This window comes from Rhizomucor pusillus, assembly GCF_041956525.1.
Source record: "Rhizomucor pusillus strain CBS 183.67 unplaced genomic scaffold VTP01scaffold_32, whole genome shotgun sequence".
Lineage (NCBI taxonomy): Eukaryota > Fungi > Mucoromycota > Mucoromycetes > Mucorales > Lichtheimiaceae > Rhizomucor > Rhizomucor pusillus.
The window spans coordinates 33,915-58,529 of NW_027192174.1; the positions used below are offsets into that span (position 1 = coordinate 33,915).

Consider the following 24,615-nt stretch of genomic DNA (forward strand, 5'->3'; position numbering starts at 1 on the left):
CGGAAAGGAAGAAAAAGGGGGTTGGCCTGTTAAGGAAGGGGGGTTAACACAACCAAATAATGAATGCTGCAGCTGCTTCTGTTCATGCTTGCATTTTGTTTTCCCGACTCATCATCCCTGAATTTCCTAGTCGGCATCCTTGACAAATGTGGCAAGAACCTTACATGTCTGGTCCTTCTGTAGTTGCACCATCCTCGACGACTGACAACATTGTAACAGATATCACCAGTAAATAAACGCATTTGCAAGCTATAAATTTTATTATCTCATCGCAGTTGAGTTACAATTTGGCATCCTTCGGGAACTGCTTCATGGCCTGGCGGATACCGAGATCTGCCATGATTTCCTCCGAGCCACCTGATTAAACATTTGCGTTAGTAAACGAATTTCCCAGTATCCACATTACTGCAAAACTTTTCATGAAATCTAGACATTTACCCAAAATAGCCTGCAAAATAACAAAAGATTTAGCATATCGCACTGAATGAGAAAAATAGCGCAAGTTGGATACTTACAGCGAACTTGTAGGTTCTCTGGAAAGATTCGATGCTTCTACCCATGCCAGTCTTGGTAAGAGCGCGACCACCAAAAATCTGGCAGGCTTCGTCAGCGACGTGGTGAGCGACGCGGGTGGATTGGTACTTGAGCAAAGCAATTGGACCAGCCAGCTTTTGCGATTGCTCGAGGTAGGGCATGTTGCACATTTGGTATGTGATATTCTCCAGCCAGTTTTGCACAGACTCGAGTTGAGAAACCATGCTTCCCAGCTTGTTACGGATGACTGGCTGGTCGATCAGGCGCTTACCAAAGACCTTGCGCTGGTTCGCCCACTTGAAGCTGAATGCATTTTGTAAGTCCACACGGAATAACCATTCACACTTTGATGCTTACCATTCTTCAATGATAGCACGGGTGCCGGCAATGATAGCGCAGCAAATGTACCATCGCTCGTGATTGAAGCTGTTTGCTAGGTAAGTTCGCTGTTTCCAAATTCAAATCATCGGAATCATCGTTGACTTACTTGTACATGATAACCTGGAAGCCCTTGCCTTCCTTGCCTAAGATGTTTTCGACAGGCACTTTGACATTGTCAAAGGTGATGTAGGAGGTACCTGCAGCTGCCGAGTACGAGGTCTTGATACCCTTGGTCTCGACAGCATCGCTGCGCTCGATGAAGAGCATGGTGATACCCTTTTCGGTGCGGACAGCAACGCTAAAGTAGTCGGCAAAAGTGCCGTTGGTGATCCACTTTTTGACACCGTTCACGATAAAGTGTTTGCCGTCAGGAGTGCGCTTGGCGGTCGTTCGGATGCTAGCAACATCGGATCCGACGTAGGGCTCAGTGATAGCCAAGCAGATACGCTTGCGGCCCAAGAGAACCTCCGGTACAACGCGCTCTTTCAAGTGTGCCGGTCCAAAGTTGAAGACTGGCGGCAATCCGATGCAGTAACCGCTGGAAATGCCATCCGAGAAACCAGGAGCGGACAGACGGGCGGTTTCTTCGTGAGCAATCATCTCGTGGAAGTAGTCAAACTCCTCGGGGTTGATACCGCCTGGCAACTTGAGACCCTTGAGCCAAGGGCCAGGGCCAATCTGGGAAGCCAGCACGCCTTCCTCACCTAGCTTCTTGTAGAGCTCTAGGGATGGCGCCTTGTTCATCTCCTCGGCGATGATCGCATCCGCCTAAACCCATTGGTAAGCAAAAGAAATGCGCGGCATTTGTATCCAAGAGTTATATATCATCATGGTATCATTGTTGTACCTTGATTTCGGCGTATATCCGGCGGAGAGCCTTGCGGAACTTTGTGTGACTTTCACTGCAATAACGATCATGTCAGCTTCAATGTGCTTTGTGCATCGTAAAGAATACTTGCTTGAAGTATGGGCTCTTGAAACCCATCCAATAGCTCGGTTCAGCGTAGGGCACCTTGGAAATGGCATCCGGCGCAGGGATTTCAATCTGCGGCTTCTCGTTTGCAATGACACCGATTTTCAAGCGGGGTGCGTACTTGACAAGCACTTCCTGACGATGCAAGCCGTAAAAGGCGTCCGTCGCATCCTTGCCTGCGTACTCGAAGAAAGGGAACACACCACCGGGATGCATCTCGGCAAAATTGGAGACGTCCCAAACTACAAGCTTATCTTTCAGTGTTTTCTCACGACGCAGCAGACCCATAGAAAGCGTGGCGTACCTTCAGAGTCGATGATGATCCAGCAATCGTTGCCTTCGACGTTGCTGTGCTTAGCAACCTCCTCACGCGTAAAAGTCTTGAGCTCAGGCATTCAGAGAGTAGGGGGTGGAAAGTATTGAAGTAGAAGAAGAAGGAAAAGAAGCGATGAAAAGTGGCAGCAGCAGTTGCGCCGTGTCACCTAAAAAAATGTGGAGAACAACGACGACGCATCCCATGGTGATTCGTGTAACCATATGAAAATTTGGACTTTGTTAATTTCTGACGAATTCTCCTAGCACGCAACATTGTCGTCTGGAGAAAGCATCAATGTTCCCTCACCTCCATGGTTCAGAATCACAGGAACAACGATAGTACTGTATCTGTAGGCAGTAGCTGTACATTTTAGTTTATCGGTATGAAATGTACCTCATAGATGGTAAGCACGTAGAGATCTCAATCTTGTAGAGCTTTGCAGCCGGCTATTATGGCCCATGTATTTGGATCATGGAAATGTGTAGAAACATTGTGATACTAGTGAGTGGCATTACTGCTTGCATGAAAAAATGCATATCCGCATAGATCCTCAATCGGATATAACGAGATGAATGTACAATAGCTTGATGAATGTGTATCGCATTTTTGGTATTTTCTCTTCTATGGCAAATATGTCTTGATTTATACAGCAGACATAATGATAAATGAGGTCGAGTTAAATACTCAAAGTTGCAGCTTCCTACAATGCTACTTCGACATTCAGCGGTGTAACACTTGTCATCTTCAAAGGGATTGTATCCAAATTTTTATTACTCTGCACCCGCCCCGTGCACCTTTCAGAAAGTCGTATAATAAGCTGTTGTCTGTAAATAAGCTCTACGGACGCGATATAGCTCTTTCGGCATTGCTTGCGTTAATCAATCCGTTTCTGAGTCGTGGATGCTGTTTCCCAGATTTTAATGTGCAAAGACATAAGACAGTAAAGGAATATATCCTAGTACTCGACGCTTGGCTGGCATTGGTTACAGGTTTTCCACTGAAAATTCGCGACCAGACAAAAGTAGTATTTTCTGGACATCAAGTAGATATTGATTGATGGACATGACACAGAGATACAATCCCCCTGGAATTGCCTTGTTGTTGGATTAAGAAAAGGCATACGATCGCATACACCCTCAGTATCTTCAAGCTTGTTTACGGCGGTTCGGTTTTCCCCTCCTTGATTCAATCCATCCTGGGTCTTTCTTTCAAACCCAATTCCACGTTAATATCAATGGACATCTGTCAGCGCCCTGCGTACAACAACGAGGACTACGACAAGGCGACCCTTTACCGCCAATACTGTTCAATCTTTGTTTAGAACCGCTGCTTCAAACTATTCAAGCATCCCCGCGTATCTTAAAGCTTTCAGTTCCAGCAAAACTCTCCTCTCAATCGACCGAACACGCGCCAACACCAGTCGGCATCTGTAGTAAAACCAATAGCTTACGCCGATGATGTCTTATTCTTTCTCACTCAACCACACGAACTTCGAACGCTTTTTATAATACTGGATCTATATGGCGCGCATCCAATGCTCGGCTAAGAGAAAGCGGAGAAATCAATCTTTGTTGCGGAAACACACTACGATCCAAAGGTTGTAGTAGGCAATCAAGTAGACCTCCTTATCTTTGTTTTTCGTAAGGCGAGGAGAATCCAATCTTTTGACTGTAAACCGCATGATTGGTGCCCCCATGATAATCCGTATTTGTTTTGAGTCAGGTACAGAATCTGTTTAGAAAAGTCTCTGAAGGACTTTAAGCCATGGACTTTCAGACGTGTAAATGAAGATCAATGAATATGACAATAAGTTTATGGTATTTTTATTATTGAGATACGTGGTCAATCTGCGGAGCGAAGCTTTTCAGTATATCTACAGCAGGTTCCAGAAGCGATGGAGAGCTTCCTTTTGACTTCTTAACCATTCTTCAAGTGGTCTTCTCCAAGATATTGAATAGACTTCAAAGTTACTAGACGGCAAACTGGTTGTTTTCTACGAAAAAAGTGACTTTTTTCAGGAGACATCATCTCAAACGTGGCGTAACAGAGCCTACAATATTGCTCGATCTTCTTTTTAAACAGTGCTGGCGAATGGGATCGGATGGAAATCGAAAAGGACAAAGACGACGGTTAAACACGCGTTAAAACGGAAGAGCAGAACTTTTTTCGTATTCAACTTTTTTTGCTACTTTCGGTGGATGTGTTATCTTGATGAGTGACCCGTAAGTAGCTATAATACGAGTTGAAACTATCATGTTCTGAGATTATCTGCTTTGGTATAACTCAATACAATGTACAAGACCATTGAAGCCGCAAGCCAGTCCCGTTCCATTCCTTCGTCCGCATCTGCCTCCTCTTGTCTCTCTCGTCCGGCTCCCTTGGCCGCTCGTCTTGCTCTTCGCTCTCCTCTCGGCCACCTTTTTTTCCCGTCTTCTCAAATTTGCTACTTTGCTCACGGTATCAAAAACCGCTGACATATACAGCTCAGCTGGTGAGTACATTACAGTCATATTGAATTTTAATCAGCATGACTGACGGAGAGGAAACATTTGTGCTGCCGAGATGCTGACTGCGACAACTGCAACATGGGTTTGCTCACGATGGTGCGTACTTAAAGGACACAACTATTCAAATATCTAATACTAACTATCCATTTTCATTTTTGCAGTGACCAAACTTAGTTGTACTTGTCGTTAATTAGCATCTTTGGTACCGCAAAATTTCACGAAATGTGACATTACTTCCGGGAAAAAGTGTATTCCGACACCGATTTTGGGAGGTTCCCTTTCAAGTCGTGCAGAGGCGAGCTAACTATTTGATACAAAGTCAAAATGGATTTGGACTCTTCGCTGGACGACATCATCAAGAAGAAGCAGAAGGCTAGCAAGGCGCAGCAGCAAAAGGCCAAGGCGTCATCGACGAAACGCCAGAATCAACCAAAGCAGAAGCAGCAGAAGCAGCTAGCTACTCGACAATCCGGCAATCGAGGAACAACAAACGCGAATCGTTCGCGCGGCCAGATTGGCAACCGCCTCTCAGTAAACCCTCAATCACGAACAATCAATAAATCTATTCTTCAACGGACGAATCTTGGCTCAAAAACGGTAACAATGATAGGGCTGTGATATATCTGCTTGATATCTCTGGTCACTGATATACGCTTTGCATGCAGACCGGAAACAAGCCTAAATCTATCTCTACTGCAACACTCAGGAATCGTACACAACAACAGCAACAACCTGATCCTTCAAAGATTGTTATCACGAAAGCGGTGCGCTCTGGAGGCCGCTATGACAACAGAGAGCAGCCTTACAATGCCGCTCCCCTTCCACCACCGTCAGCTGCTGCGCCTTCACAGTATCGGCAATCGACCTTTACTATCCGCGGGCTAGCAAATGCTGGAAACGGAGGAGGAGGCATGTCGATTCGTGGAGAGGCCGGACCTGCTATCGTAGTAATCAGTAACCTTGATCCTGCCGCCAATGCTGAGGACGTGAGGGTGAGTTTGCTTTGACACTTTGCAGAAAAAGAAAGAAGAACGCTTGGTAGCTAACGGGGATATATTCGCTTTCCTGCTACAGACAGCATGCCAACAGTTCGGACATGTCGTACGCTGCGAACTCATGACGGACAGTATTGGACGTTCATACGGCGAAGCAGAGGTGGAATTCGCGAACAAGTCTGCAGCTCTTGATTGTATTGCAAAACTGGATAACGAGGTTGCAGATGGTAACTGTCGAATCATTGGCCTTTGGTTAGTATGTTTTCTCTAATTCGCTTTTCGCAGGCCGTGTTTTGCGTGCGGTCTTGCGCGCTCGACCATCGCCCGCTCCTGCTCCGGTACCTGCACCCACTAATACATATGCATCCACTACGCTGCGTTCTGTCATTGCACCTGCTCGCTCTGGTTACACGACTTCGTAAGTTAGACCCAGGACTATGCTGTCCAAAACATGCAGAGGAGACTGATATTGCAGCAGGCCTGTATCTGGGAAAATGTATTCTGATCGGATTGCCTCATCTTCATCCTCGCAACACAACATTTCACCACGCCAATATCCTAGCTACGATCGACGTTATTAACAGCATTAGTTTATACATGTGCAAACAAAAAAGTATAAAGAACGGGAGCGATCCCTCTCTTTTCATCGGAATAAAGTAACATTGTGAAGATGGAATATGAATACACAGCAGCAACGTGATGGAAGGACATGCAAAAGGAAAAGGAAAGAAAAATGGAAGCGATTAGGAAGCTCCACCGGTTTCAAATGGTATGATCTATTGATCAGACCAGTTAGCAACCACCCATTCCTTGCAGTTTGGATATCATTCTACTTACTGTGAACTCGACGTATGATTCATGGTTCAGTGTCTGGATACGGAACTGTAGTTACGATAAAAGCTGGTTAATAGCATGATAAAGTTTGAAACGTTTCCATTTGAAGTTTACCAGCATGCCCAGGACGCCGTCTCGGGAGACCCGCATCGAGACTTCTTCTGACAGATCAAGGGCCTTGGTGGAGAGCATGATGTGGGAGTAGTGATAACTAGGCATTGATGCATACTGTCAGAAAGCCCTCAATGAAAAGCAAAAGACGATGATGTGGCATACCTAAACGTGACTTCGTGATCGCACTGGAAACTCACAAATGAATGCGAGTTTTCTGGGTATTCCATCTATCGATTTTGTGTAAATATGAATCCTGCAGCGCTTTGCTTTGCTGTAGCAGGGTCGTGTACCTGGAAGGAGCCATTGGCACCATCTCCTTGCAGCCGGAAGCACGGATCCTCGGGAGAAAATGTCATGGTAACTCGCTCGCAAGTCTTATCAAGGTCACCCAGCGCATCCTTTAACCACGAAGATTTCATGATCGCGCGATCGATAAGTGTTGGTCCCTCGTTGATGTTAAGCTCCATGCTTTCTGGGTCGGGATCAAGCGTCACTAGTCGGCATTGTGTCGAGACGTTCATATCTTTATCTTCTCGTCTGCAAAATTATTGTTGAGAAATGATAAAGTGGATGATTCTTTGCAGTGTGTGTATCATACATTAACTCTAGCGGTGCGCCTTGCTCGGCGTAGCGCATCCTGCAAGTGTCGGACGTGACGGAACCTCCACCGGTGCTAAGCATACTTAGAGAATCGATCAGGGTGCTCAGACCAATGCCGAACGGCTCAATGTCGCCCACACTCAATTGCTTTCTGTAGGACTGGAATAAGTGGCGCTTGAGGTACGCTACTGCTTTGACACAGTGGGTTTCTTCCGCGGTAAACGTGATCCCTTCATCGTAAATATTAACTGTCACGATCTATGTGTATTGTCTCAATTTAAGGACAACGATCGTTTTTGCTTGCTAAGGATAGACTCGTACATTTTTTATCTGTATCGCCTTCAAAAGGTTCAAAAGGACTCGGACGCTCGTCACCTCGCCGCCAAACGCGACTACGGTGGTAGTAGTGACAGTAGGCGGATCCATGAATGGACAAGGGCCCCCATTTTTGCCCTGACTTTCAACCTGCATTTTTTTTTCCTTTCCTGCCAGAAAAGTAAAAGTTTTGCTTGCTGCCTCGACGCAATGTCAGAACAGACGACGATCGATCAACCTGCAGCAGCAACAGCAGCAACAAGTCCAGAGCCAAATATCGGCAAACTCGTAATCGACACCAACGTGATCGTCAACGGTGCGCCTATCCGCCATTTGGCTAAAGAATTCTACACCTGCCCAGAAGTCCTCGCCGAAGTTCGCAGTGCTCACTCTCGAGAGTACCTCGCACGTTTGCCTTTTGAAATCAAGGTTCTGAACCCGTCCGAAGACTCTGTGAGAGCAGGTAAAATAAAAGAAATGGAAAAAGTGGGCTGTATAGCTTTGATGTGTCTAATCACCAAATAGTCATTGATTTTTCACGCAAGACGGGTGACTATGCTTCCTTGTCAATGCCCGATATCAAGGTAGTGGCGTTGGCACACATGCTGGAGGTTCAGGAGAATGGACGTGAACATATCAGAAAAGAGCCTATCAAAGTATGTTGAAACGGAAATTTGCCTTGGAAATTTTGAATAGAGAACTTAAATCACTGGATAGCCGAGACCTGCTGGACAAATGCCCAGTGCACCGCCACCGAGAGTCGTTGCAAAGCCAGCAAAAGCTGCTGACCAGCACGATGATGATGATGATGAAGAAGAAGAGGAGGAGCAACAAGATGACGGCTGGGAAGTGGCTGCATCGAAAAAGAAGCTGACAAATAAGCAAAGAAAAGAAATTCAAGAAGCAGAAAGGATTGAACTGAAGAAACAAAAGTTGAAAGAAAAGAAGAAAGCCAAAAAAGCTAGAAGAAAAGCTGCTGCTGCTGCTGCTGCTGCTGCTGCCACTGCACCTGATGGCAGCGACGAACAACAGCAACAAGATGCGACCAAGGCAGAACCGGAAACTACTGGAAGCTCGGCAAAGGATACAGACAGCAAATCAGCGCAGGAAACACCCAGCACAGTTGCTGAACCGACAAAGGATGATGTCCAACGGATATCTGACTCTGTGAAGCAATTGGTATTGGAGGATGACGGGGAAGAAGAAGAATCTGACAGCGACGACGGTGAATGGATTACTCCAGATAACGTTGACGATATACGAGCTGCAGCGATGGGCGTTACACCTGAGGAACTGAAAGAAGCAAAGAACATGTCAGTCGCATGCATGACTGCAGATTTTGCTATGCAGGTAAACTTGCATCATTCAGAAGAAAAAGACAAAAAATAGAAGCTCTCCGTGAAGATGTAGTCTGACCTGTGAGAACTTGCTGGTTTTTAGAACACCTTGCTGCAAATGAACCTCAACCTTGTTTCTCCGGGAGGCCATCGTGTGACCAGAGTCAAGAATTGGGTACTGCGTTGCCACGCATGCTTCACGTAAGGATGTAAAGCAGATAAAACGAAATGCAAGGGTTATTGACTCGATATGGTAGGGTGACGAGTGACATGGATAAAAAGTTTTGTCCCAAGTGCGGCAATGCATCTCTCAGCCGGGTCTCCTGTAGCACGACGAGCGACGGCAATGTCGTTTACTATCTGAAGCGAAACTACAAGTATAACTTGAGAGGCACAAAGGTACGTTGCGGCAAATGGTAGTTCGTTTATAAAGGAAAAGTGTTAACCGATTGGGATCACTCTAGTACGATATCCCAGAACCGAAAGGCGGCCGTTTCGTGAACAACATTGTGCTGCGAGAGGACCAAAAGGAGTACATCAAAGCCAAGCAGCACCAGCGCAGGCAAAAGGCCCTCGATATGTTTGATCCTGATTTCATCCCCTTGGCCGGCAAGGTGGGCGATCATTTGAGAATTGGCAACAACATGTACGGTACGGATATCATTGGATACGGACGAAGGAACCCCAATGTCGTGCGCAAAAAGGGTACACGGAAAAAGTGAGGAAACAAAAAAATAATAGACCTACTACAAGCCGTGTATATCTCTTTTCTCTTTGCTAGCATTCCCTTGGCATATTTTTGTCCGTCTGTCTGTCTCTCTTGTTGTTGCAGCATTTTGTAAAACATGCATATATATACAGTCAAGCATATTTTTATAATGCTTTTCCGTGAAGGAGGGGTGCGCAAAATTAACGCTATGAAATTACACAAGTCCTTGGATGCAAAGATAAAGTAGAGACAAAAAAAGACAAACACAGAGACAAGGACGAGAACAAGTAGGCGGGTTGCGGGTTCGGGGTGGATAATAAAGAAATTACATTACGGAACTAGTTAGATATTACTGCTTGGTCAGGCTGCAAGTACTTTTTCAAAGATATCCTGTTTAGGGCGGAAAACAGCGCACAAACGCTGAAAAGTTTTTGGGTGCTGATTAATCTGTTGTTGGATAATTCCTGTTGAAAAAGAACAGCACCTTGTTAGACTTAAAGGAGAATTCAATGAAAGCAAAAAAAAAAACCTACCATAAAACCAATATAGATGGAGAGGGAGGATCGCGACTGCCACGAGCCAAAGGTTCTCGATTCGGTGGTAGTATTTGAGAGCACCAATCATCCAGACATGGAAGACGAGTCGCAGCAAGAAGAAGGATGTTGCGAACAAGATATCGCACCGCAAAGATTTGCAGAGGGAGCCGATAGCAAGTATAAGAGTAGGGAGCTCCAAAATAGCGGCTGTGCAAAAAAAGGAGGCTGTGCGCATCCGCAAGAACCAAGTGAGAACAAAGATGTAGAGCGTGTGATGGAACCAGCCAGTCAGGACCGTGATGCGCCGGCGGTAATAGATGGAGCCCAGAGACAGATCCAGCGCGAGATACGTGATGAAAAAGCATACCATAGCTGTCTGCCATCCTTCCTCTATGCCTAGCAGGCGCATGTCGCCACCGGACGCGATGAACCGGTAGAAACACGGCATTGATATGATTGTGCACACGAGGCTGCTGGCAAAGGTCAATAACCAGCTGATTTGCTTTTCTGTTTTCGCGAGACCCGAAAGGATGCAGCCGTAGAAAAAGCCAACCAGGCTGACAAAGCTGACAGCGAACGAGAGCGGCACGATGGGCTGGCTGTAGACTTCGTATACTGAAAGTTTGGTGGTTATCATGACAGACAGACAGGCAGACAGACAGATAGATAGACTTGATGGGCAGGTAAACAATGAAAAGATCTTCTGAAGAAGGATAGGCTTTCTTATATCAAGAGAGAACAAAAGCGTGGCAAATTTATGTGTGCAAGGAAATCTCGGGGCCGAAGAACCACCTTGCCGAGGGAGGTGTTGAGGAGGAGGAGCTGCTCACCACCTAGCGGATCCTTGTCCCCTCTCGCCCTTGCAGTGATAGCTCAAGACCGTGTGGGCCGTAGTGGGATGCCAGCGGCATAATAATCGCAGTGAAGTGTGTAGTGGGCAGGTTTGGGACTGATCTCCTGCCTTTCTCCTACAGTTCTCCTCATGCCCACCATCTCCTATATTTGCCACCATATTGCTTGACGACGACGGGTCGTGGAACCAAATATATCTTCGCGCGCTCGGTCCGCGTATCTACGGGGGTTTCAAGCTTCTTTATTATCTTCAAGCCTAGGAGAAACACGCATTTTCTTCTACTTCTTCTTATACGAGATCGAACTTTATCCATGCTGTCTCTTGCTGGAGTGCGGAGTTGCAGAATTGACAGCAGCAGTAGCAACGGGCTGGCGGCGAACCAAAAAAAAATTTTCTTTATTTTATTGAGCCATCGCACGCGCTGTTTCTCTCTTCCCGTTTCTTTTCTCTTTGCCACTTGTACATCTATATGTACAAGTCCAGTAAAAGAAAGAGCGGGATACGTGAAGCGATGTGCCGTCACCAAGACTAAGGGATCAGCGAGATGCCTTTTCCCCTGGGAACTGCGTCGTTGCTCAATTTTTACCCTTTTCGAAAATCCCTTGATCGAACTTTAAGGTATGTTGACATTTCCCAAGGTTGTGGATTGGGGATGGGGGGAAAGAACAAGACGAGATGATGATAATGCCACGACGGGCGGACGGACTCGTGCCCTGTACAAGCACACTTTGAGAATGTCGAATGTCGTGAGATACTGATCGTATCCTCCCGAGTAATGAATTGGAGTGTGTTATTTTTTTTGGGTCAAGGATGTATATCTGAACTGTCCCCACTAACGTTAGAGTTTCTCCTATTCCAGGTACGCGTTAGGTTGTTTAGATAGTTTTTCTTCTTTTTTTTTTGTTTTGATAGAAAATAAACTGCAATGTTGCAACTAAATGGACAAAGAGTTTTCGCGTTACTGTTGTTGTAGTAGCTGGGGAATCCTGCAAGGGATGAAAGGCGGCAAAAAAAGTAAATTTTGAATGGCTAACGATGGGGTTGAAAAGGTTTTGACATCGCTACCCCGTTATTGAAAAGAAACTTCAGGGGAAGCATAATACGTAGGTGTTGTTATGCCAGATGTGTTCTTTCTTTGAGGGTTCATGGAATAATTACATCCCTTTAGTTTGGCTGCGATTATTAAATCGTAGGTGGACCTCATGATTTATCCAAAGTGGGCACTTGCAGCAGCTGTTCATTGATACAATTCTTGCGCGTTTTTGCTAACATCAAATGTTTTTTCTTCCCATAAAACGAATACGGAATATCACAGGCTAACCGCTTTGAAACTGTCGACCTCCAGTCTGTTATCATTAATCAACTGCTTCAACGACGCTATAGTTATATCAGATAGTCTGTGAGATAGCCATCAATCGAGCTCTTGTAAGGGGGCAAGGATTGGATATCTTCTCGATACATCAGAGCAAGAACTCTGCTGATTGATTGTGACCAACAACCAGCATTGAAGGAGCTTGAATCTATCTGACGGTTGATTTTGAACTTAATCGACTTCGACTAGCAATATCATTTGGATACTATTTGGATTTACAAGAATGTGCAAAGGGATTTTTTTCTTCCTTGTTTTGAGATACGAAAAAAAGAATCTTTCACAAGAATAAGTGACTGATAATACAAGGACTGGGAATGAAAATGTCATGATTCACAACATATCTGATAGTCGTGCTGCACTTCCCACACTGTCTCTCGGCGCAAGGATCGGCGGTGATGGAGTAGCCTTGCAAAAAGTAACGGTTATTCCCTTTCGGCTATCAAGTAAATTTTATGGGATTTGATGTCTATTTTGCGACCTGCCTTGTCTTCTCTTCTGTTCTCGCCTTCAAATCAAGGAACAGCGATGCTCCAGTAGTCTTACCGCTTGGTGCGAGTAGGTATGGGGCAAATTTCCTTTTTGCGTGTGACAAGACATTGTTGCACGTTTCCAAGAATACGGCGTCATTGGCAGACAGTTGGTGACTTTGAACTCAAAATTGAAGATGATTGATGATTGATGATTGACTGCTGATTGTTGTATTACGTACGCTGAACAGGTGGGTTCTTTACATTTGCGCCTATGTTTGGTTGTCCCGTGCAGCAGCTGACAGCTCTGCCATCCGGGGAACGATCTCGGGAAGGGAAGCAACAACAATGAAAGACGAATGAAAGAAGGGGAAGGAAGGAAGGATGGAAGGGAAGGGAAAATGAGATTTTCAGATACGCATATTCAGACGTGGCTCAAATGGAAGAAATGCATTCCTCCACGCGCATGCGTTCGGGGGATACGGATGAAGCACGACCGGGCAGCAGCAGAAGAACGCCACAGACCACACCGGACTAGGTGGAGATGTCGCCATTGACCCAGATCGCAAAGATGATTGGCAATTTCAGGTTTCGCGCGGCAAATGAAAAAAAATTTGTTAAGCTTTGGGCCCTTTAAGACTCATCACTGCAAAAAAAAAACTTCCCTTCTTTCTCTCTGTAATCCTTGTACCTTTTCACCACATCATGAGCGACACCTTCCTCTTCACCTCCGAGTCCGTCGGCGAAGGCCACCCTGGTATGTACTCTTACAAAACCTTGCACCCAACAACAGCTTGCTCACCAGATGTACAGACAAGATTTGCGACCAAATCTCTGATGCCATCTTGGACGCCTGCTTGGAACAAGACCCCTTGTCCAAGGTTGCTTGCGAGACTGCCGCAAAGACTGGTATGATCATGGTCTTTGGTGAAATCACCACCAAGGCCAACCTTGACTACCAAAAGATCATCCGTAACACTATCAAGCAAATCGGTTACGATGACTCGGACAAGGGCTTCGATTACAAGACCTGCAACGTCTTGGTTGCCATTGAGCAACAATCCCCCGATATCTCCCAAGGTTTGGTCCAAAAGTCCTTCAACATTGAGGATATTGGTGCTGGTGATCAAGGTATCATGTTTGGCTATGCCACTGATGAGACCCCTGAGATGATGCCCATGACCGTTGTCTTGGCCCACAAGCTCAACCGCCGTATGGCTGATCTCCGTCGCGACGGTACCCTCAGCTGGCTCCGCCCTGACTCCAAGACCCAGGTCACCATCGAATACAAGAAGGAGGCTGATGGCTCTTTGACTCCTCTTCGCGTTGACACCATTGTCATCTCCGTTCAGCACGCTGCTTCCATCGAGACCGAGGATCTCCGCAAGGCTTTGATGGAACACGTTATCAAGCCCGTTGTCCCTGAACACCTCTTGAAGGATACCATTTACCACTTGCAGCCTTCTGGCAAGTTCATCATCGGTGGTCCTCAGGGTGACGCTGGTTTGACCGGCCGTAAGATCATTGTCGACACTTATGGTGGTTGGGGTGCCCACGGTGGTGGTGGTAAGTTGAAAGCATGACTTAGGCACAAGTGATTGATTTCTCACGCACACACGTTTTCGCTTTGTAGCTTTCAGTGGTAAGGACTGGTCCAAGGTCGACCGTTCTGCTGCCTACACTGCGCGCTGGATCGCAAAGTCGTTGGTTGCCGCCAAGCTTGCCCGTCGCGCCCTTGTCCAGCTTTCCTACGCCATCGGTGTCGCCGAGCCCCTCTCCATCTTTGTTGATACCTACGGTACTGGTGCCAAGTCCAACGCTGAACTCGTTGAGATCATCAAAAACAACTTTGATCTCCGTCCCGGTGTGATCGTCAAGGAACTTGACCTCTTCAAGCCCATCTACCAAAAGACCGCCGCCTACGGTCACTTTGGCCGTGAGGAATTCACTTGGGAGCAACCCAAGACTCTCAAACTCTAAATTAACTTTTTTCCATCATCACATTTTGCCCTCATGTTTCAACAACAAATCGCTAGAAGTAGTGTAGAGTCTATCCTGTCCCGCTAATTCAAAATTTTCGTTTTATTTTGTTAGATATTATCTTGCTTTATTGTAAATACACACATAGGATTCAACTCATTCCCAATAATAATAACAAATTTGGTCCGCCTCCGTTGCCTATGTTTACCGTCCATTCTCTCACTCAATTGATTACTGGAAACGTTCCCACGGTATGTGCTATTCTCGTGTACAATCATGCTGTGCAAACAGCGACGCTGCATAATTCAATGAAGCTCGAGAATAACTATAACGGAGGTACCCAGAACAAATGCAACGGTTAGCAGCAAAACACAGAATGCAAGCAGCCGAGCGGCAATAAATAATGGAAAGTTTGCACTAAATCCGTTGAATGTAACTTGGAAAAGGAAAATTGCTCCAGAAGCGTTAAAACAACATGCAATGATCGAATGATCGCAATACATAAGCTGTTTAAAGAAGAAATTGGATGTCACAATACCGGTCAATGCATTTGGAAGAAAACACTGTAGTGGGAAATTGAAATTGTTTCAGAAAGGTAGGGCTTTAAAGACTATTACATTACAAGTGTTGCAGATCGATCTTGCCAACCAGCTGTTCGCCAGTCAATCCGCCCTTGCCAACTTCTTCGTGCTCTGCAACGCGCTCCTTGGTACCGCCGGTATTTTTCGGCTTTGTATGCTTATCGCCATGTTGCTCTTCTCCTTGTTTATCATCTTTTTGCGGTTCTGCAACGCTAATGTTGTGTTTTTCTTGGTTACCGGTATCTCCCGGTGCTGGCTCTCCAGTGCTGATATCGCCAGACTTGGCAGACGTCGTCGTCACTGCTACTGCTGCTGCCGCTGTTGCTGACGCTCCAGCACCGCTCGACGATGTTCTTGAACCTTGTTGTTCTTGCGCTGCTGCTTGTCCCTGCTTTACATCCTGCCCTTGTTGTTGCTGCCGATCCGTATCGGCAAGAAGCACGCTTCCATCTCCTTGGCGTTGCTGCGTCCGCTTGTCGGTCGGGTCAGACAGGGATCTAGGCTCGTTTTCGTCTCGTCCCGTCCATATAGTCCAAATTCTCGCTGCCTCTTGCTTTGTTGACTGCTTCACGTCGCTGTCAGACGGTGCCTGCTCGGGATGCCCTTTTATCCATTCATGCACAATTTCCTCAGAATTCGCCAACAACTCATCCCTGTCGAACAAAGGCGCACTTGCAGGCAGTTCTTCGTCATCCTGCGGCTTTCTAGTATCGCCGTGATATTTGCTCTTTAGTGACAGCAGGGCTTTGTACGCTGCTGCGCGAGGCAGCTCGCTGCGCGCTTCGCTGCCGCAAGATCCTTTTTCAAAATATTGCTCGTATGCTTGTGAGAATGCTTGCATTGGAAGCGTAAGATACAAAGTGATAGTGGTTGCAGTGCGAAAAAAGGTGGCGGTCTGAAAATATTAAAATTTATATATCCAGTAGACATGGGGGATAAATCTAGACGTCATGATTACAAAAGTCAACCAACCCTACAGTCAAAAAACCATCCGCGATTGTTCCTGTGCCTTCTGCGTCAACGAGGGAAATAGCATCACATATTGCTTTGTGTTATCAATCCAATATTTTGTTACCCTAGGCGTTGTTGCGGCAATGCTACTGTCTGTAGTCTTCAATCTAGCTAGAGAAAAAGAACTGCACGTCCAAGCAAAATATGCAGATAGAAGTAGATCAGCAAAAGCTAAAATCGAGTGAGTGTCGGTGCACCGGGCGGACAATTTTGGCAGGTATCGCCGCGTGCATGACATTTTTCTCTTTCAGTTTTCCTTGTTCGTTTCAATGGCGGGCGATCCACTGCAGTCAAAGAGGTAGAGCTACCCTCGATTCAATTTGTAAATTTTACTTTTAACAACCAGGCAGCAGGCAGGAATGGGACGCAATCTTTGCTGACCCTGAGCTCTCTACACACTCGTTGCGGCAGCAGGCGATAACAGCCAAGGTCTGCCAGTCTGGATTGCGCTCAGTGTGCTGGAAGGTAAATGTTCCCCCTTTCCATACCCTCTTCCTTGCCCTTCTTGTTGCTTAATAAAATTTATTGCCTAGGTTTTTATGGAATATTTTACGTCTGTGGATTTCTCGTCCTGGCCTGCTGTGCAGACAGAACAACGACAAAGATACAGCAATCTCAAAAATAGATACATTGACGAGCCCGCACGAAGAATGACCGAGAAGGCGGACGATGTGACAGATAACAACCCGCTCGCACTTAGCGAGAATGTAAGTCCAATAAAGAACCTTCGTTGCGTTATTGAAGCTGACACGCACGATGAAGAATCCATGGCAACAATACTTTGCTGATCTCGAAATACGCAAAGTTATCCGACAAGATGTTGATCGAACGTAGGAAAGAGTACACGTGCAAACGCCAAGATGGCGTTTTACTAAATGTATATTTTTGATGATATCAAACCAGATTCCCGGATATCGAGTTTTTCCGATCTGGAGATGTCCAGGAACAAATGACAGATATCCTCTTTGTTTACTGCAAGCTAAATCACGACGTATCCTACCGACAAGGCATGCATGAACTCCTGGCTCCATTGTATTGGACTTTGGCAACCGAGAGTATCAACGCGGCCGGTGAGATCGGTCCAGCAGAGTAAGTCAAAAAATATTGTCGATCGTTTTTGTGCACTACAAAGATATTTATTTATTTAGCTCCACAAACAAATTATTATTGCAGGTGCTCGATGCAAACTATGTGGAGCACGATGCATACCTCTTGTTTGAAAAGTTGATGCACTTTGCAAAACCATGGTACGAATTCAATGAAAACACATCATCCCGTGCAACGTTAGCTCGCAATTCAACGTCGGTAAGTGTCACCGTTACAAACGAGACAAGGATCATAATGTACTGACTGATATGTAAAGGGACAGTTGACGCGGGATGCCAGATTGCAATTATCAAAGGTACATAAATTATTCTCACATTCCACGCTTCAACGTTTTCTAACTTAATATTCCAGAGTAACTCTCATCGCAATCCTGTCCTTTCGGCCTGTCAAAGAATCCAAAACGAGTATCTGCGTACCGTCGATCCCGTATTATATCAGCATTTGGAAAGCTTTGGCATCGAGCCTCAGCTATATGGAATGTAAGCACGAGCTGCTACGTAGATCAATTGCAACCTTAAAGTGTAACCATCCAAAAATTGTAGGCGATGGTTACGTTTGCTTTTTGGCCGAGAATTTGAGTTTCATGACCTTTTGAAACTCTGGGATGCCATTTTTGCCCAGGACCAAACTCTGAAAATTGTTGAATTTGTCTGCGTAACATTGCTTCTACGCATGCGGGATAAATGTATGTAAAAAGCAATTCGCTTACTTGCAAAAAAATGCTCTGATCCTTACCGTTTTGTTCTAGTACTTGGTGGCGATTACGCAGAGTGCCTGACATTGTTGATGCGAGGAGCACAGATTCGAAATCCTGCTACGTTGGTTCAACAAGCTCACTATCTCCAAAACAATATATCCGAGCAAGGAGGTCTGCATATTCTACAGCAAAACGACCTGCAATCCGGTAAACCCCCAAGAGCTTCACTTTGGGACGGTATCCAGCGACCAGATCAAGCTACAGAACCGACTTCGCCGTCCAAGAATCGGATCAAGCACCGAAAATCACACGGTGCCAACCTTGATGGATTTGCTAGCATTACACGAGGTGTAATGAAGAGTCCACAGGTACGAGACTTGAACAAGGCAATTGCAGGCGTAATGGGAACGGTCCAGGTGAGTGATGTGGACACTGCAACAGTTTTGGAAATACCAACTAGAATCACTTTTCTTTAGAAAAACGTCAACATAATTGGTGATAACCTACGCAATAGCAATCTGGACTCACCAACGTTCCGAAGACGACTCACTGTATCGTCTGAATTCCCTGCAGGTGTCGAGAGACAAACACAATATACTACGGCCAACAGATTTACAAGCTCGCCGCAACAACAGCAACAACAACCTATACGTCAGCCAATGATATCTTCACCTATTGAACGGCCACCGCGAGAAGACTCGCTGATATCCAGCTTTAAAGCAACAAATCGACAAATGGGTGAAGTTTTGGCAAAATGTATTGATATCCTCGAGACCGAAATGTTTTCACACAAGAAGCAAAAATCATCGTCGTCACCTGAAAAGCAAGAGGAGGAGGAAGCACAAAATGAACAAACGGAAACAGAAGACAAAGGGGTGACCTCTGAGCAGCAAAAAGAAAAAGCTCTTCCGGAGAACAAAGTCGACCAAGCCAAAGTCATTGGCGCGCTTGCTGGATTGAAGCATGTACGCGACGTTCTGTGTGGCAAGCAAACACTTTTCGACGCGGCAGCTATCCAGTCATTTTTTGAAAGCGACAATAAAAAGTACGAGGCTCGATCATCGCTTAGCGAGTGGGATGTCATCAGCTACGATGGACAACAAGAAACCGAGCGAGAAAGAACACAGCAGCAAAGAGCATCATCTTTGGACACAGCAGCCGCCCAGGATACCAAGGCACACTCTCCACCGAAGAAAACTGACGAAAAGATGAACCAGCAAACGATGACAACGGCGTCAGCGCCTGCCAGCAGCCGCACCCATCCTGCAAAACAACACGTCGTTTACAGCATAGAAGATCTTCTTGCTGACCCTTCGCTGCAAACTGGCGGTGTGGAGAAATCAGAAAAGTTTCAGTGGATGTCTGCAGCGGCAGCAGCAGGAGCACCAAAGAACGATCAGGCTGCCAGCGAACCACGACGGCCAGTATCCCTCAGAAAGTACAGCAGCAACCAGTCAATGAGCCAGTCCCGTCCCGTTGCTGCATCCGCTGTCGATCCGTTAGATGCAAAAAATGTAGACAAGAAAAAGGCGTACGAGTATGATATACTGTGATTATAGTTTTATTTTGTGGATTGTGGCAAGGAGAAAACCCATAATATATGTTATACCATGCTGATGAAAACATCGTTCATATCATTATTAAAAATACAGTACTTTTGATACCTGGTATGCACGATCTTTCTGCATTTACATTCAATGTTAGGATTCATGCAGTTAACCCATAGCAAATTTACTTATTCGACAGGAGCAGTGTAAAATATTATTATGGAAACCGAAACACGGCTAGCATCAAGTGTAAATTATGGGCTTCATAACTCAAATTGTATGCTCGCTGCAGTGTGCGACACCTGAATAAAACATCAAATCAAAAAAAAAAGTGGTCGAGAAATGCAGTAAATAGATGATATAACGTTGAGACGTGAAACCAATAATAGGACCCGGATAGAAAAATAAAACTATTGTTTGAGAAAGCAATGTACCTGCCGGCATCCAAGACAGAGGCACAATCGATCATTGGATAACAAGATGAGAAGTTTCTATTCTTCAGGGATACCGCTACGTCCATAAAAGCAGACATTAGAGAAGACAGTAAACTCTGCCTTATTTTGAAGTGTCCAACGTACTGGTTACGTTATCCATGTTCCTACTCAAAGCTGCACAAAGAACACGCGTCGTCGGCATAATGAAGTTCAACCAAAATTCTCAATGCGATGTACAATTGGATCGGCTTCCGGGCCTCTTTCGGCCGAAGTTCAGCAAAAAAGAAAATAAAATGCGTGAACGGGGAATCGAACCCCGACCTTCAGCTTGGAAGGCTGAAATTCTACCATTGAACTATTCACGCTGCTTCGGCGATTCTGAAGTATTGAATTTATACTTTATTTGCTTACGTCACGTGATTTTGAAGTCGCGTGACCTGTAGGATTTTTTCATGGGAAGGGAAAGCGAGCATTCGAAGTTACAGTTTTTAAAGCAGAGAAATATCCATCGAGAACTTTCTCTATGCCTTATAAAGTGCGACAAAGATGTGGTGATTTATACAAATCCCACGATTAAACTACGGCGCAACCGTGATGCTGTTTGCAATGTCGTCGGACACGATCTCTTCATTACTACACTTTGATGACCCAAATCAGAATGTACATTCTGTGCACCACATCTTTTGGCAAGCAGTGGACTGGAGGTGAACACACTGGTTGAATGCACGAAAACAGAGCTGTCATCTTCAAGCTCGTCTTCAAGCAACAGTAAAGAAAATGTTGAAGGAGCAGCAAAGCGATTCCACCAAAAAACCAGCTGTACATTCCATCAGTAGGAAGACTAGGAGAGATATCCTTCTAGAACATCGTGATTTCTGTTGAAAAGCACGCGACTGATGAAGTCTTCTACTCGACGCTGCGATCGTCAATATGTCTTTTGTTGCCCAAGCTCTGTAGGATGCTTACATCCGCAAGCATATTACTACTACCCCCGGCGATTTTATCAAGTTTTTCGACAACCTGAAAAAATATCTTTATTATTGCGCGTTATTGCCTAGCTCACGACGATTGCTACTGTCAACACCATCAAAAAAGCATTCATTTCCATGTATCTGCCAGCAGGACCAGTACAGATATTATGTCAAGGGGCACCTGATGAAGGAGCCGTTATAGACGGTATCAGAATTTATCATGCGTTATAAAAAAGTATGATCAATTTCAAGCGTCGTCTTACTATGGTCACGAGCACGTGATCAGAAACAGCTAGCCTTGAACAATATCACTATTCATATCGTGTGGAGTATCATCTACACGTTGATTTACTGTCACTTTGATATGGTTTTGATCCAGGACATTAGACGTTATGTAAACCTTACGGGGTGACGGCAAGTTGCTTGTGTCAAGATAATGATATGTCTATACTGTTTGGGGGCATGGATGTTGATGTTCCGTGCTTCGTTAGCTTAATAAAGATCATGAATGTTTTGTGCAAAGAGCTTATATACGGCCTACATAGCAATCAAACAATGGAGACTTGTATATTCATTTAACTAGTCACTTTTCTGAAATCATCTTGCCTTATGAGAGGACATTTCTCTTATATATCCAGATTTCCAGTAATAATGAAGTGTGGCAAAAAGGAAAGTGTATGCTTTTGAATGCTCTTTAAAAAAATCATGCTAATTATTGCTCAAAATCCATTTTGATGAACGGTTCGTCATTAGTGAAGATGAAATGTGTATAAAGAAGATAATACAGATAATCGATAGAGCATTTGGCCCAAGATCGGGCGGCAATGTGTTTATTACCTCCAACCCCGCTACTTGAGGGCGAAGCTCACTGCTTGATGAAAACCAGCAATGGCAGATTCGGCAGAACCAAACAACAATAAACGTCCGCTGGACAATGGTAGCCCTGAACAAGGTAGGATTGCCGAGATCGATGCTTGCGTTTTTTCACTAGTGCTCTAACCGTGAATCAACAGAGGAAGAAGAAGTGGGACCTATGCTTCCTCCTCCACCTGGAGAAGCTCCACCCAAAAAGAAGCGAGGTTAGTTTTTCCATAAGAATTTAATGTAATCACCTCCTGGGCATGCTAATGGGAATCTTGTCTAGTCCTCGCTCATGAACGCTTGTACTTGTCGCGCCTTCCATCAGCAGACATGTATGAAAAGAGCTACATGCACCGTGACACTCTGAACTACGTAGCCGTGACAAGGTAAAACGATACGAACGTCTATTTTGACTTGCAATGGTATACTGATACATGGAACTCAAGAAACGACTTTCTTGTCACTGCATCCGTCGACGGCCATCTTAAATTTTGGAAGAAAACAGCTACGGGCATCGAGTTTGTAAAGCATTTTCGGTCGCATCTCAAGTCGATTGTCGGTATCAGCTTGTCGGCAGATCATGAGTTGCTTGCTACCATCTCGGATGATATGTCCCTCAAAGTTTACGACGTGACAAACTTTGGTAACTAGAAAATTGATATCAGTTGGGCGGTGCATCAGCTAACTGGGACGCATTTTTCAGACATGATTAATATGATTAAACTTGGTTTCCAGCCGAAAAGCGTCTGCTGGATTCATCAAAAGGGACAAGCGCAAGCCATTGTAGCAGTTGCAGAGGCCGGAAGCTCAAAAATACACTTGCTTGACGGTCGCGCAGATGGAAAGCCACTGCATACTATTTCCAACTTGCATTCACATCCAGTACATTTGATGGCGGTAGGTTTTAATTCCTGTGAAGAGAGCAAGGTCGTCTACTCACAAATGCACGCTAGTTCAATGCGCGATTTAACTGTGTAGTTTCGGTTGATACCATGGGTATGATTGAATATTGGACGCCAGAGGAACCATTCGAACTTCCAAGCAACCTCAAATTTGAGATGAAATCAGAGACAGACCTGTACGAGTTCAGAAAGGTGAGATATAGTATTTGGGAAAATCTCGCTGTTACGACTGCCAAACTTAATGATCTTGATTAGAACAAATCTATTCCAACATGTCTGACTTTCTCGGCGGATGGATTGCAGTTTGTCACAATGAGTTTCCCAGATCGCCAGGTGCGAGTATTTAAATTTTTGACCGGCAAGCTGTACCGAAAGTACGATGAAAGTGTCCAAGTTATATCAGAAATGCAGCAAGCAGGCACAGCATTGTACAAGTTGGACGACATGGAGTTTGGCAGACGCCTAGCTGTAGAAAGAGATTTGGAAAAGTCTCCACAGGCAAACTGCGTCAATGCAGTGTTTGATGAAAGTGGCAACTTTGTGATCTATGGCACGCTGCTTGGAATCAAAGGTATATCTCGAAATAACGTCAAGAAGTATACAAAGTATTGACGTTGTTATAGTGGTGAACATTCGCACAAACAAGGTATCAAGACTTATTGGCAAATCAGAAACACACCGCTTCGTCAACGTAGCTTTATACCAAGGTGCTCCCAAGAAGAAGGGTATTTATACTTTGGTAAGTTGAAAACAATTATCTGCACAGGATGCAAGTGCCAACCACAACGCTACACAGGCTATGGCTGCGTCGGAAAATGCTACTATCAGAGAAAGCGAGGCACTGGATCCAACACTGTACTGCACAGCATTCAAGCGCAATCGATTCTTTTGCTTTTCGCAACGTGAACCTTACGAGTAAGTTGTTAAAAAAACGCAAATGGATTCCAAACTGCAGAGGATTTACTTTTTGGCGTAGGGATGAAAGCCAAAAAGGAGACCGAGATATATTCAACGAGAAACCATCACGGGAAGAGCAGACAGTGGCGAGCACTCAGGAGCGCAAACAAGTGCTGGGAACACATGCGATTATACGTACGACAAAAGGCGATATTCACATTCGACTGTTGCCGGACGTTGCACCCAAAGCCGTCGAAAATTTCGTTACACACTCCAAGAATGGTTACTATGACAATCTGATCTTCCATCGTGTTATCAAAGGTTTCATGATCCAGACAGGTTGTCCATTTGGTGAGTAAACGCTTGCTTGACTTGAGAATTTTTAATATGTACTAACATATGCGCCAAAAAGGTGATGGTACCGGTGGCGAATCTATTTGGGGAGAAGACTTTGAAGACGAATTTGCCAACGACGTACGCCACGATCGGCCGTACACTGTCAGTATGGCAAACGCCGGCCCGAACACGAACGGTAGCCAGTTTTTCATCACGACGGCACCGACGGTATGTAGATCAATGTGATCAGTCATGATTTACGTGCATCAACTAATTATTGGTCCGATTTAGCCCTGGTTGGACAACAAACACACAATCTTTGGACGAACGACGGCTGGTATGGACGTCGTGCATGAAATCGAGCAAGTCAGGACAGACAAGAATGACAAGCCGTGGGATGATATCAAAATCATCAATATTGAAATACGATAAATTCGTTTTCTTTCTT

At 45.2% G+C, this 24,615-nt stretch overlaps 10 protein-coding genes and 1 non-coding gene across 11 annotated transcripts; 6 read left to right on the plus strand and 5 right to left on the minus strand.

Moving 5' to 3' along the window:
• Positions 1 to 280: 280 nt before the first annotated feature.
• Positions 281 to 2,283, minus strand: VTP01DRAFT_7202 (uncharacterized protein; the record flags this gene model as incomplete). Its single annotated transcript, XM_069386189.1, has 8 exons — positions 281 to 357; positions 439 to 448; positions 516 to 837; positions 892 to 960; positions 1,022 to 1,683; positions 1,763 to 1,817; positions 1,875 to 2,130; positions 2,193 to 2,283. 8 exons carry the CDS (start codon positions 2,281 to 2,283, stop codon positions 281 to 283), a joined length of 1,542 nt encoding a protein of 513 aa, XP_069234489.1.
• Positions 2,284 to 5,035: 2,752 nt separating this feature from the next.
• On the plus strand, positions 5,036 to 6,287 carry VTP01DRAFT_7203 (uncharacterized protein; the record flags this gene model as incomplete). The annotated part of the gene is made up of 5 exons (XM_069386190.1): positions 5,036 to 5,308; positions 5,377 to 5,703; positions 5,786 to 5,933; positions 5,992 to 6,124; positions 6,185 to 6,287. 5 exons carry the CDS (start codon positions 5,036 to 5,038, stop codon positions 6,285 to 6,287), a joined length of 984 nt encoding a protein of 327 aa, XP_069234490.1.
• A 162-nt stretch (positions 6,288 to 6,449) lies between these two features.
• VTP01DRAFT_7204 (uncharacterized protein) lies at positions 6,450 to 7,680 on the minus strand (the record flags this gene model as incomplete). Its single annotated transcript, XM_069386191.1, has 7 exons — positions 6,450 to 6,482; positions 6,544 to 6,588; positions 6,655 to 6,751; positions 6,817 to 6,881; positions 6,945 to 7,191; positions 7,253 to 7,512; positions 7,576 to 7,680. The coding sequence occupies 7 exons, from the start codon at positions 7,678 to 7,680 to the stop codon at positions 6,450 to 6,452; spliced, it is 852 nt and encodes a 283-aa protein (XP_069234491.1).
• Positions 7,681 to 7,779: 99 nt separating this feature from the next.
• VTP01DRAFT_7205 (uncharacterized protein) lies at positions 7,780 to 9,628 on the plus strand (the record flags this gene model as incomplete). Its single annotated transcript, XM_069386192.1, has 6 exons — positions 7,780 to 8,032; positions 8,095 to 8,225; positions 8,287 to 8,919; positions 9,010 to 9,107; positions 9,164 to 9,305; positions 9,371 to 9,628. 6 exons carry the CDS (start codon positions 7,780 to 7,782, stop codon positions 9,626 to 9,628), a joined length of 1,515 nt encoding a protein of 504 aa, XP_069234492.1.
• Positions 9,629 to 9,975: 347 nt separating this feature from the next.
• VTP01DRAFT_7206 (uncharacterized protein) lies at positions 9,976 to 10,788 on the minus strand (the record flags this gene model as incomplete). Its single annotated transcript, XM_069386193.1, has 2 exons — positions 9,976 to 10,079; positions 10,149 to 10,788. The coding sequence occupies 2 exons, from the start codon at positions 10,786 to 10,788 to the stop codon at positions 9,976 to 9,978; spliced, it is 744 nt and encodes a 247-aa protein (XP_069234493.1).
• A 2,760-nt stretch (positions 10,789 to 13,548) lies between these two features.
• On the plus strand, positions 13,549 to 14,823 carry VTP01DRAFT_7207 (uncharacterized protein; the record flags this gene model as incomplete). Its single annotated transcript, XM_069386194.1, has 3 exons — positions 13,549 to 13,600; positions 13,657 to 14,409; positions 14,477 to 14,823. 3 exons carry the CDS (start codon positions 13,549 to 13,551, stop codon positions 14,821 to 14,823), a joined length of 1,152 nt encoding a protein of 383 aa, XP_069234494.1.
• Positions 14,824 to 15,441: 618 nt separating this feature from the next.
• VTP01DRAFT_7208 (uncharacterized protein) lies at positions 15,442 to 16,245 on the minus strand (the record flags this gene model as incomplete). The annotated part of the gene is made up of 1 exon (XM_069386195.1): positions 15,442 to 16,245. One exon carries the CDS (start codon positions 16,243 to 16,245, stop codon positions 15,442 to 15,444), a length of 804 nt encoding a protein of 267 aa, XP_069234495.1.
• Positions 16,246 to 16,684: 439 nt separating this feature from the next.
• Positions 16,685 to 19,772, plus strand: VTP01DRAFT_7209 (uncharacterized protein; the record flags this gene model as incomplete). The annotated part of the gene is made up of 11 exons (XM_069386196.1): positions 16,685 to 16,713; positions 16,766 to 16,880; positions 16,949 to 17,122; positions 17,178 to 17,245; positions 17,319 to 17,504; positions 17,564 to 17,720; positions 17,779 to 17,817; positions 17,874 to 18,001; positions 18,065 to 18,207; positions 18,271 to 18,635; positions 18,696 to 19,772. 11 exons carry the CDS (start codon positions 16,685 to 16,687, stop codon positions 19,770 to 19,772), a joined length of 2,481 nt encoding a protein of 826 aa, XP_069234496.1.
• Positions 19,773 to 20,358: 586 nt separating this feature from the next.
• On the plus strand, positions 20,359 to 20,643 carry VTP01DRAFT_7210 (uncharacterized protein; the record flags this gene model as incomplete). Its single annotated transcript, XM_069386198.1, has 1 exon — positions 20,359 to 20,643. The coding sequence occupies one exon, from the start codon at positions 20,359 to 20,361 to the stop codon at positions 20,641 to 20,643; it is 285 nt and encodes a 94-aa protein (XP_069234497.1).
• Positions 20,495 to 20,565, minus strand: VTP01DRAFT_t94. Its single transcript has one exon. It is a non-coding gene; the product is annotated as a tRNA-Gly (tRNA).
• Positions 20,644 to 22,059: 1,416 nt separating the features above from the next.
• On the plus strand, positions 22,060 to 24,599 carry VTP01DRAFT_7211 (uncharacterized protein; the record flags this gene model as incomplete). Its single annotated transcript, XM_069386199.1, has 12 exons — positions 22,060 to 22,123; positions 22,185 to 22,250; positions 22,316 to 22,418; positions 22,479 to 22,675; positions 22,736 to 22,929; positions 22,986 to 23,126; positions 23,190 to 23,505; positions 23,558 to 23,673; positions 23,731 to 23,849; positions 23,911 to 24,182; positions 24,244 to 24,395; positions 24,459 to 24,599. The coding sequence occupies 12 exons, from the start codon at positions 22,060 to 22,062 to the stop codon at positions 24,597 to 24,599; spliced, it is 1,881 nt and encodes a 626-aa protein (XP_069234498.1).
• Positions 24,600 to 24,615: the final 16 nt, after the last annotated feature.